We start from the raw sequence: 12,882 nt of genomic DNA on the forward strand, positions 1-12,882 counted from the left end.
TCTACGACCAATATATTCGTTTATTGAGTTCACATCAACTCTTAAAGCACCTTGTCTTTCTTTTTCATCAAATCTTTCTTGGAATTCATATATTAGATCTATTGCCCTTTCTGCTTCTCCTAAAGTCGAACCTCTCTATCGCTCTAAACATATTCTCAAGCCCGAGGCTATTCTTTATCTCTATAAATCTACTAGAAGAGCATGTATGGAGTCTTGTTCTCATATTTGGATTGGCGAATCTTTATCCTATTTGAATGGTTCTTGTTAAGGTGCACAAACGTATCTGTAATTTGATTGGTTTTACCCTTTCTGCTTCTCTGCAAACTCTCTCTTACAGACGTACTGTTGCTAATCTCAATCTTTTCTATAAATTTTACTAAGGCATGCGTGTTTTAGAATCGTCTTTTCTGTTCCACGCTTCCTTTGTTTCAGTTCTCGTTAGTCTAGTGGTCTCCATCAATTCGCAGTTTTGATATCTTATTATGATACAGCTTCCTATTTTAGTAGCTTCTTTCCCAAAACGGCAAGATTGTGGAACTCTTTCCTGCTGACTGTTTCCTTCCGACATATAACCTTGGTCTTTTCAAGACTAATGTCAATAGGAATCTTCTATATTTTCGATGATTATCTTTCGTCTTTGGTAGCTCTTTACATCAAACTAGCCTGGGTGGCAGGCGTTGGCCGGCGTTTTTGGAGGTGTGTATTAAGCAAAAAAAAACAAAAAAACAAAAAAAAAACAAAAGTGGTAGTAGGCAGGCAGGCAGGCTCTAACCTGTGACGCAAAGACGGAAAAGAAAGTGAAAGAAAATCTGACGCCTTACCGCTACTCCACAACGCGACCGGAAATTCAAAAGGTTAAAATTAGGCAAAGTCAATCCATGATATGATGACTTGCAAAAATGGCTCGCAAAAAATCGACCCCCTCCTTGTAGAAAACTGTCAAGTTGAGAGTGAAAGATATAATGTTTTGGGCCAATTTTTCGATATTTTTGGTCCGAGAATCCGAGCTTCAAAATGATACTGATCTCGTGAAAATCCGTTGCCTCTGTCGAAAGTTTTAGACAGGCATACATACATACATACATTTAAACAGACAGATGATATTTATATTATAGACTAACCTGGGTGCCGGTGTTGCCCGGGTGTTAGGAGGTATGTTTTGAGATCAAAAAAACAATTGGTAGTAGGCATGTAGGCTCGAACCCGTACCGCGAAGGAGGAAAAGAACGTGTAGAAAAGTTCCCAGTTGAGGATGAAGGAATTAATGTTTTTAGTCAATTTTTCGATATTTGTAGTCCGAAGGGTTGAACTTCAAAATGATACCGATCTCGTAAAAATCCGTCGCCTCTGTCGAAAGTTTTAGGCATACATACATACATACATACATACATACATTTAAACAGATAGGTGAGATTTATATTATAGATGGCTTCATGCCTTGTCTGGAACTTTTTCTATAAAAAAATTGCACTCGTATTTATTGAATATAGGTGAGTTTACCTGCAGGTATAATTCCAATGGGAATATCGCATGGCTTAATGCGAGCATCCGGCGTGTTATGATCCACTCCAGCATCTTTCTGCGTTCTCAGTACGAGGCCGTTCATCACTTCCGAGTACATGCCGTCGCCTCCCACCGAGATGATCCTGCAATGGAAAAGATAAATTAAATAGATTGGCCAGATGCCAGAGTAAGCGAAAACCTTTGATCATCTATATCAGGGATTCCTAACTGGTGGCCACAGAAATTCTAAGGAGACCCACGAAAAATTAAATGTTATTTTGGAAGCAGGGGCAACTAGTAATGTAGGATAGCGCGGATGTAAATGCACGAGAAATGACGTCACTAGTAAAGAAAAAAGAGTATTAAAAACGAGAGAAAGAACAATAACGAAAAAGACATAGATTACTTTCAGAATCACGATAACAACGACAAAATTTGTTCTGGTTCATTTGTCATATAAACCTATTTGAGGGCCATGTATGCGATTAATTAAGCATAAGTTTAAATTCTACACATAGCTTTGACAGCAATGGTTTGATACCTCTTTGAATGAGTATTACGTTGTGGGGAATATAAGGTCTATATATATGTAAAGCTCTGTATATAAAGCCTGTTGGGTAAATGATGAGTTGTGTATATAGTGTTATGTCATCGATATTTCAAACTCTCTCTATAACATGCTTACAATTGGACGTCATTTATCCACATGCCACCTTGAACATTTGTATTACGTTGTTGGGGGTATAAGGTCTATATATATGTAAGGCGCTGTATATAAATTGCGTTGAGTATAAGACGAGTTGTGTATATATAGTGAAGGTTCTTCGTGTCGCCTAATGTTCATAAATCATTGTGGATGTGTGTGGTATGTTAACAGGACATTTACAATATAGATAACACAAAGGGGATGGAACAAAGTCCTGGGTGGTTATGCATCCTTCCAATAAAGACATCATACCTTTGTTCATCCAGATCTTGATTGATGAAACTGCCTTTCTGTTCTATTTCTCTTGTGCCCAGACCCACAGGCCTGTAGCTAGGGACTCAGGTATCCCACAGGTTCGGACTGTTTCTCCTCGACTTCTCCCCTGGACTTCTGTCCCGGACTTTTTCTATTACTGTAACTAACCTTTATATATCTAAACTAACAGATCCTATTACGTCATTTACTTCCATGACCTGACATGTGACTTCTAAACACGTTTTCCGATATCTGATTTAGTCACGTTGAACAATTCCATGACGAGTCTGCTCTTTGGAAAGCTACATTTCCATCAAGACCATAAAATTCTAGGATCTTTTTGTTCTATTCTTGTTCCTACATTCCATTTTTTAATAACAAACATTTCTTTGTTATACAAATCATTTTACAATTTAATTTTAATCATCGATTTATATATCGACTCTTAACAAGGTTACCCGGCGTTGCCCTGACATAACACATAACGTGATTGGATTGACCATAATCATTAGGTCAATAACGACTTCACCGCCGAGATATATGCAACGCGTATGGTGAAGATTATTATTATTATATGAAGTTGCAAACAGAAAGACTAACAAACACGTAGGTTGTTTGTTTTCTTTTTACCCGGGAGTCACCGCTTATCAAGACCTAAAGGCCACTCGAGGATGAGGGTTAATGACTGTCAGGTGGTCGGTGAAGAGACACCATAATGATAGGTAATGGTGTAAATTGAGTAGAATTTGATTATTTAAGCGGAGGAGTCAATAATAACTTGTTTACATTGGACTTGAAAACGAGTATACAGTACCAGGGTAATATGCTCCATAGTGGGGTAGTTCTAAAAAAGAAACTTTGCTCATGGAACTTTTTTTTTTTTTTTTAGTATAGATAGAGAATAAAGAGATATTGTTGACAGTGATTGTCATTAGACGGGTGTATGCTGTGGATGGTTTACAGAGGAGACCATAGATTGCAGCTCGGTCGAACGAATGTTACTTTCAGCAGAATTTGTAGGCAGTTTTTTTCAATGATTTACAAAAAAAAAATAAAACATAAGTAAAAAAAAAAAAAAAAAAAAAAAAAAAATAATAATAATAATAAATAGAATGAAGCAGACGTTTGATTCATTCCTTTCCCGGAAAATAACTCGATAAAACGTGTTAATGTAATCGGATTGCAAATTTAAGGTTATTTGGTTAAACTATTTCTTACATAGAAACCGACTCACAGCGTAAAAACACGTAGATTTCTTTTTGTCCTGAGTGACAAAGAAAATATAAATAAAAGAATTGCATATACTAAGCACGTATATATATATAGATAGATATGTATATATATATATATATATATATATATATATATATATATATATATATAGATATATAGATATATAGATATGTATATATATATATATATATATATATATATATATATATATATATATATATATATATATATATATATATATCTAAATTAAATTGTGAACATAGAGGACAACAGGCTACATTTCTGGATTTAGATATAAAAATTGAGGATGGAATTTTTCTTTATAAAATATTTGATAAAAGAAACGCTTTCCCCTTTAAAATAGTACGTATGCCCCATAAGGATAGCACCTGCCCCGTTTTTGTGTTTTATGGAACCATTATGTCAGAGTTTTTGAGAATAGCTCGCGTTACTCTAAAATTAACAGATTTTATACCACCAGTTTCTAGCTTAGTAATAAGGATGATAAAACAAGGTGGAGATAAAAATAAAATATTTAAACAGTTAAATAAAGCATTTGTTCGTTATCCTGATGCTTTTGAATCGTTTAAGATAAACCAGATTATATTGATAAAGGAAATCCAAAACTATATTAGCAATGTATAAATGTATTTATAATTATATATAATAAATTTATATAGTTAAAAAAAAAAAAAAAAAAAAATGTATATATGTAAAAATAAAATATTTTTAACCTTTATATATCTAATTTTAAATAAATAAGAATGTAAATATACAAACTACTAACTATAGTGGGGGTGATAAGTAGTTAAATGGATTAATCCAAATCTTATAAATATAAGACTGATAAATTAAAAAATTAAAAAATGCATCCATTTCAAATGGATAGTACCAGTCAAGGATCCGTCACTTGACACTCAGCCCAACAGGTGAGGGGCCGGAGACCGGTCCAGCACCTGTTGGACTGAGGTACACCGCCTGGGTAATACCTAGGAGGTCCACCCTCCCAGGCCTTGCCACTGGGCTTTCCGGTGGGGCAAGTTTATTGCTTGCTGCCTGAGGCGCCCCGACCGGGGAATGCCGACGGGGTTACTCGGGAAATTTTTAAAATTGCAGGAGTGCCCCTCCTTTAGGGGAGCCTGCTAGGTTACCACTTTCCGGCCTTGTGCCACATTTTGCTGAGTGGACAGCAAATAAATATAATCCATTTCAAATGGATAGTACCAGTCAAGGATCCGTCACTTGACACTCAGCCCAACAGGTGAGGGGCCGGAGACCGGCCCAGCACCTTTGGACTGAGGTACACCGCCTGGGTAATACCTAGGAGGTCCACCCTCCCAGGCCTTGCCACTGGGCTTTCCGGTGGAGCAAGTTTATTGCTTGCTGCCTGAGGCGCCCCGACCGGGGAATGCCGACGGGGTTACTCGGGCAATTTTTAAAATTGCAGGAGTGCCCCTCCTTTAGGGGAGCCTGCTGGGTTACCACTTTCCGGCCTTGTGCCACATTTTGCTGAGTGGACAGCAAATAAATATAATCCATTTTAAATGGATAGTACCAGTCAAGGATCCGTCACTTGACACTCAGCTCAACAGGTGAGGGGCCGGAGACCGGCCCAGCACCTGTTGGACTGAGGTACACCGCCTGGGTAATACCTAGGAGGTCCACCCTCCCAGGCCTTGCCACCGGGCTTTCCGGTGGGGCAAGTTTATTGCTTGTTGCCTGAGGCGCCCCGACCGGGGAATGCCGACGGGGTTACTCAGGCAATTTTTAAAATTGCAGGAGTGCCCCTCCTTTAGGGGAGCCTGCTGGGTTACCACTTTCCGGCCTTGTGCCACATTTTGCTGAGTGGACAGCAAATAAATATAATCCATTTTAAATGTGGAAATTGATGAATCGCACAGGTAAGAAATTCATTTTTATACTATGAAAAGGTAAGTAATTACAATTAAGAATAGGAAATTGGGAAAAATTTTTTTGTAACTTGTCTTCTTCCTAAGATTAAGGGTGGTGGTGTTTGATCAACACTGCTGGGGAGCCATGATGTAATACACTGTTTTGTTTTTAAATCCCCGAAACAGTGTTTCATGGTAAACAACTGATGATCCCTTAAAAAATATAAAAATTGGTATTATAGTAAATTTGAGAGTTGATGCAGTGATTGCAGGTGATTAAATGACTTACTGACTAGATGTTTTTTTTAATGAATGATAAAAAATAATTTTTTGTGTGGTTTCAAATGTTAAAAACTTCAAAGACTATATATACTAGCAGTTCAGTCCGGCTTTGCTCGGGCCCTATGTACTGTTCATAACTTTATGCGCATATGCACACACACACACACACACACACACACACACACACACACACACACACACACACACACACACACACACACATATATATATTAAAATGTTTCACTCATGTCCAGGTAACCTACGTCTAAAATTTCAAGTGTTTAGAACCAAAATTGGCGGAGGAGTTTGATAGAGTCCGAAAGGTCACCTCTTTTGACTTTGACCTCTTGGAAGCCAAATTTTCGCCCAAAACTTGATTAAAAAGCTTGATGCTTGTATTAATACCCTTTATGTAAAATTTCAGATATTTAGACCCAAAATTGGCTGAATAGTTTGCTAAACAGCGCAAAGGTACAATCTTTTGAACTTTGACCTCTTGGCAGGCAAAATTTGGGCCAAAAACCGATTAAAAAGATTGCCCTATGTCGGAAAACATTTTATGTAAAATTTCAAATTTTTAGACCAAAAGTTGGCTGAGTAATTTAGTAGAGACCGCAGAGGTCAATTTTTTCAAAACTTGATCCAAATTTTGACCCATTAATCTTTATTGTTTTGGGCTTAAATCCAAATAAAAAGTTTGATCCATGTCCAAGTAACCTACATCAAAAATTCAAGTGTTTAGACCGAAAAATGGCGGAGGAGATTGAAAAGTTTTCAAAGGTCCAATCGTTTAACTTTGACCCCTTGACAACCAAATTTCTGACCGAAAACCAATTAAAAAGATTTTCCGAAATCTCAATACCCCTTATGTCAAATCTTGAGTATGTAGACTGAAAATTGACAGAGTAGTTTGGTAGGGAAATGTACACACACAGACACAAAGACAGAAAATTTGACTTATATGTATACCCTAGCATTTCAGCCCGGCGTTGCCCAGGTGTTTGGAGGTGTATGTTGAGCAAAAAAGAAAATGTGGTAGTAGGAAGGCAGGCTCGAACCCGTACCACAAAGGAGGAAAAATCTGACGTCTTTGCTGTTATGACCACCGCAAAACCGGAAGTGACGTAGGTTTAAATTGAAGCTAGATAATCGAAAGGAGAGGATTACTTTCGAAAATATTGGCGAAAAAAGCGACCTCCCCTGTAGAAAAGTGTCCAGTTTAAGGTGAAGATATTAATGTTTTTAGCCAATTTTTCGATATTTGTCGTTTGAAAGGTCGAACTTTAAAACGATACTGATCTTGAGAAAATCCGTCGCCTCTGTCGAAAGTTTAGGCAGACATGCATGCATACATACATACATATATTGGTAACTGAAATTTTCGACCCAAACCGATTAAAAAGCTTGCCCTATCTCTGAATACCCTTTATGTAAAGTTTCAAATGTTTAGACCAGAAATTGTCTGAGTAATTTGGTAGAGACCGCAGGTCAATTTTTTAAAACTTTGACCACTATTATGACCCCTTAACATTTATTGTTTTGGGCTCAAATCAAGTGAATAAGTTAGATCCATGTCCAAGAGACCTATATCCAAAATTTCAAGTGTTTAGACCCAAAATTGTCGGAGGAGTTTGGTAAAGTACTCAAAGGTCAAATCGTTGAACATTAACCCCTTAACAGCCAAATCTATGCCGAAAACGAGTTACAAAGGTTTTCCCAAATCTCAGTACACTGTATATCAAATTTCGAGTTTGTAGACTGACAATTGACAGAGTTATTTTGTAGGCAAATGTACACAGACAGACAGACAGACAGACAGACAGACAGACACTTTCACTTTTATAGATATACTAGCATTTCAGCCCGGCGTTGCCGGGGTGTTTGGTTGTGTATGCTGAGCAAAAAAATAAAAAAAAACGAAACAAAAAAAAAAAAAGGTCAATTTTTTAAAACCTTTGACCCCTATTATGACCTCTTAACATTTATTGTTTTGGACTCAAATCAAGTTATTAAGTTAGATCCATGTCCAAGGAACCTATATCTAAAATTTCAAGTGTTTATACCCCAAATTATCAGAGGAGTTCGGTATAGTTCTCAAAGGTCAAATCGTTGAACTTTGACCTCTTAACAGCCAAATTTGTGGCCGAAAACCGATCACATGGATTTTCCCAAATCTCAGTACCCTGTATATCAAATTTCGAGTGTAGACTAAAAATTGACAGGGTTATTGCGTAGGGAAATGTACACAGACAGACACACAGACAGACACACAGACAGACAGACACGTTCACTTTTATAGATATATATAGATAGATATGTGTGTATATATATATATATATATATATATATTTGCATGTGTACGTATACTTATTAGCTTTCTCATATATATATATGTATATATATATAGAGAGAGAGAGAGAAAGAGGAAAGGAGGGAGAGAGAGAGAGAGAGAGAGAGAGAGAGAGAGAGAGAGAGAGAGAGAGAGAGAGAGAAACAGATAGAGATTGTATGTGTATACATGCGTGGCGAAAAAGTATATGGAGTACTCTGCGTGCTCACAAAAGGTATATGGAGCGGATTTTGTAAAAATTGAACCAACAAATACTCCGCCATCGCAAATAGTTTAAGAGTTAGTCAATGTGTGTCTGTCTGCAAGCCTTGTTTGAATACAAGTTTACAGATAATAGGATATCTGTCTAAGGTTAACGATTTGACCCCTGAATGGGTCTTACAATAAAAGAACGCTTATTCTGTTTTTGATTCTTTTTATTGTATATATTTATTTATCTATCTTTTCCAAAAAATGCTATCAGGTGACGCTCGTACATTAACGATTTCCCAAGAATAGAAGTGTTTAACGGACCTTCACAAAAGCATATTAGATTAGAGTGTGTGTGTGTGAGTGTGTAACTGTGAGTTTGTATTGCTTGGATGTCTATGTCTCTACCAAAGTGATATATATATATATATATATATATATATATATATATATATATATATATATATATATAGAGAGAGAGAGAGAGAGAGAGAGAGAGAGAGAGAGAAAGAGTGTGTGTATGTGTGTGTGTGTGTGTGAGGGAGAGAGAGAGAGATAGAGACAGAGAGAAGTTATGTTTTACAAACTCTAAAAATAATTTTTGTAATTCATATTGACAGGCGCCTATATTGCACACACACACACACACACACACACACACACACACACACACACACACACACACACACACTAGCAGGCCGCCTGGCGTTGCCTGGCGTTGCCTGGCGTTGCCTGGCGTTGCCTGGTCGTAAAATACGCATAAATATTATCTTTTAATTCATACAGAAAGTGAGACACGTGCATGCGAGTATTATGTTTTTTTCTAAACTGTTCACTTCTTGTGAGTTAAAAAAAAGCAAAAAAAAAAAAAAATATTCCAACTGAGATCAAAACCAAAACCTAAAGACAGTGAGTCAAGTACGATAACCACTAGGTTAGCTTGCCACGTTCGTTAAAAGTTGTTTTCAAATCTACTTATACTTAACATAAGGAAGCTGTCATGTGAACGATTCGCGCATGCTCAGTCGTTTAATAGTTGACAAACAGATAATAACCAATGACCCCCCCAAGTTTTCAATTTTGACCCCTTAGCAGCTATTTAAAAAAAAAATTTAAAACCAATTAAAAAGCTTTCCACATGTCTGAATACCCTATATACCAAATTTCACATCTATAAATCCACAATTACACATATATATATATATATATATATATATATAATATAAAGCTGAACGTCTGTGTGTGTGTCTGGTCACGAATAGGCTCCTATATGGTTGACTATTATAGAAAACTGGTCACATATAATGATAGAAGATGTATCCAGACACAGGAATGGGTATGTTTGATCTGGCATAATGATGAGTCATTAAAATTGTGGGGTCTGCGTACGCGGTTGATCCAAAAAGTATGGAAATAAAAAAATTAAAAAAAAACGTTTACAAGTGTTTTTGATATAGATGTACATAATAATACTTTGATAAGTATGTTTTAACTAAAATAGGGATGGTATAATAAAATTGTGGGGTCTGAGTTCGCGCTTGGCCACCATATAATGGAAATATGTCACAAAGTTTAACAAGGTTTTTTAATATAGATCCACAGAATATTGTGATAAGTGTTCCAGTGTGAACAGGTATGGTAAAATAAATTATGGGGTTTATCTATTTTATTTATACTTCCATCATATTTTGCTTTGGTTTTGATACCCCCAAATTCGAAGCTATCTCTTTACAACCCTTCCTTTTCATAACCTATCATACTTTCATAAATCAGAGTCCATTTTCTGTAAGCTGTTTTTGAACCCAGACAACGACGGGTACTTTTGCTAGTATATATATATATATATATATATATATATATATATATATATATATATATATATATATATATATATATATATATAAATACGCACCTCACATTTTTTCCGTTTTCTTTTTTTCAAGATCAGAATAGTGAATAAAGAAAAACCCATCCATTTTGAATGACACGTTTACCGGTGGCGGCAACGACGGGGGTGGCGACTGGTACGCATGGTTGGCCAAGCGATCGACATTGTTTGCCGTACAAAGTAGAGAATAAAAAGGGGGAAAAGAAGCAAAAAGGGAACAAGAAAGCAGACGGTTCACAAGGCGCGAGAAATATTATGACGAGAAAAAAATTAGTACGAAAACGAATCGGTAAAAATACAAACCAAACAAACAAGTAAAAAACATTGATACCTACGTCAGTAGCACACACACACACACACACACACACACACACACACACACACACACACACACACACACACACACACACACACACACACACACACACACACACACACATGCATATATATATACGCGATATATATCGATATATATATATATATATATATATATATATATGTATATATATATATGTATATATGTAAAAAACAACATTATTTTTGCACCTATATATATATATATATATATATTAGGTTGGTGCAAAAATAATGTCGTTTTTTTACGTATATATGTCTGATAAAAACGACATTATTTTTGCACCATTCTAATATAGACGTACACACGTGTGAATATAAAGCATATTTTATGCTTACATCATCATTATTATTTAGAACAAAAATGTCGACGATATTTTCATCTTAATCTTAAAAGTATTTATTACAAAAGGCAAAAAACTGTTTCTGTGTGTGTGTGCGTGTGTGTGTATATATATATATATGTATATATATATATTTAATGAACTTTGTGTGTGTGTGAGTTCGTTCCCCATGTATTTGATAACGGCTAAGCAGGGTTTAATGTAATTTCACACGAAGGTACTTTATATGCCTGGCACTGTTCTTAGACAGGTTTTTGTATCGGAATATCTTCTATAAGTATCGAAATAATCCGATAAAAGAAGGGACCGGCGACTTTCACAAAGGTTATCCCCTTACACAGCCTAACATCACAAGTGCATTTGAGAAGTTTTATTATCACACAAGCCGAAAAGCCCGATATATAAAATAAAAAGTAGGTTCTTACATATAGTAGGGGCGCTTTCGAAATGGCTATTTGACTTTTTCATTTCAACTTTAAATTCAAGCTATTATCAATGCACAAACCGCAAGGCCAGACATATAAAATCAACAGTAGGCTCTTTGATATGACAGAGGCGCGTTCGATATTAATGTTTCTGTTTGGAGCACACTTGAAGCATGATACTTGACGTTTGTATGTTAAACTTTAATTGAAGCCATTATATATAAAATAATTTTATAAAAACATTAGGTCCTCTACAGTGCAATGTAGACTACAATGTATTGTGGACTATAACTGCGGGAAGGCATGTGAAGTTTCCACCCGGTGCAGTGCCACGGATTCCTAACTAGAGCAGGCAGTCAATCAATCGATATGATTGAAAAATGGACGATTTCCCCAATTTCGATGACAATAAAAATATTTGAGTGTGAAAAATTCGTTGATCATCATTAAATTCCGGGCAACGTCGGGTCTCTCCCCTATGACTACAAATATTTTAAGCCCCCCCCCCTCTTTGGGTAGAGCACTGTCGTAAATAATAATCTTACCCGCTGCTTAATTGGCTGAAAAGGTGCGACGCTCACTATTTGTTTATAAACAAAGCGGTTAGAGCACCGTAAAAGAAATAGATATTTGGCGAGATTATTTTCGGGCGCCGCTCCTGTAGGTCGATCGGTAGAACTGCTGACTGTCAACGTGATGGTTCTATGTTAAATCCTCGGCTTGGGAGAGGTGCTAGTCTAGCGGTACTGACGAGTTTTGATACAACGAAACAGGACTGTATGTCGATGACTACAAAATATACTTTTATTTTTAGATCATTTTGTTCTAACTGTGGATGGGGAACCCTACAAGATACAAAAGGCAAAAAGCTTTCTCTCTCTCTCTTTCTCTACCTTCTCTCTCGATCTCCCCCTCTCTCTCTCTTTCTCTTTATATATGCTCAAGAGGTAACATCATTAGCATATTATCGATTTTACTAAATGGCTGTATTTTAGTTACCGTTTATAGCGAAAAAATGGTTTTACCAAATGACTGTATGTTACTTACTATTTATAGCGAGAGAATTGTTTTAAGTGTTCTATTTAAGATTATTATTTAAAGTTGATAATATATTTAATTTAATTTATTTTGGATTATTGTTACCGACATCTATCTTTTTAGAAACCGGTTTCGAATTATTTCCCCTGGGCGCCACCTGTTATCTTCTATTATATAAATCTCAAACGTCAGCTTATGTATTTGTATGTCAGTTCATGTATCCGCTAAAAACCTTCGTCAGCCTCATCGGACCGAGTCTAAACTGGTACAATTTGAAAGAGTGATCCCTCGGGCGCATAATATCTGAATTAGGAAAAAAGATTAATTCTGTGGTGGTCATCTGGATCATTTCTTGCAAGGGGTCACTTTTCGCGACGCCATTTTTGCAAGTTACATACGTGTTTATGTTTATGAATGTAATTT

At 36.2% G+C, this 12,882-nt stretch overlaps 1 protein-coding gene across 3 annotated transcripts in view; it reads right to left on the bottom strand.

Moving 5' to 3' along the window:
• The window catches only part of LOC145297012 (ceramide kinase-like), a 573,763-nt gene that overhangs the window by 51,296 nt on the left and 509,585 nt on the right, over positions 1-12,882 (bottom strand). For all 3 annotated transcript variants that reach the window (XM_080143241.1, XM_080143245.1, XM_080143236.1), the window contains one exon: positions 1,501-1,646. In XM_080143241.1, coding sequence (XP_079999367.1) covers positions 1,501-1,646 — 146 coding nt within the window. The remainder of the gene's footprint in view (positions 1-1,500; positions 1,647-12,882) is intronic.

This window comes from Euprymna scolopes, chromosome 2, assembly GCF_053919585.1.
Source record: "Euprymna scolopes isolate OS-2025 chromosome 2, ASM5391958v1, whole genome shotgun sequence".
NCBI classification, from domain to species: Eukaryota; Metazoa; Mollusca; class Cephalopoda; order Sepiida; family Sepiolidae; genus Euprymna; species Euprymna scolopes.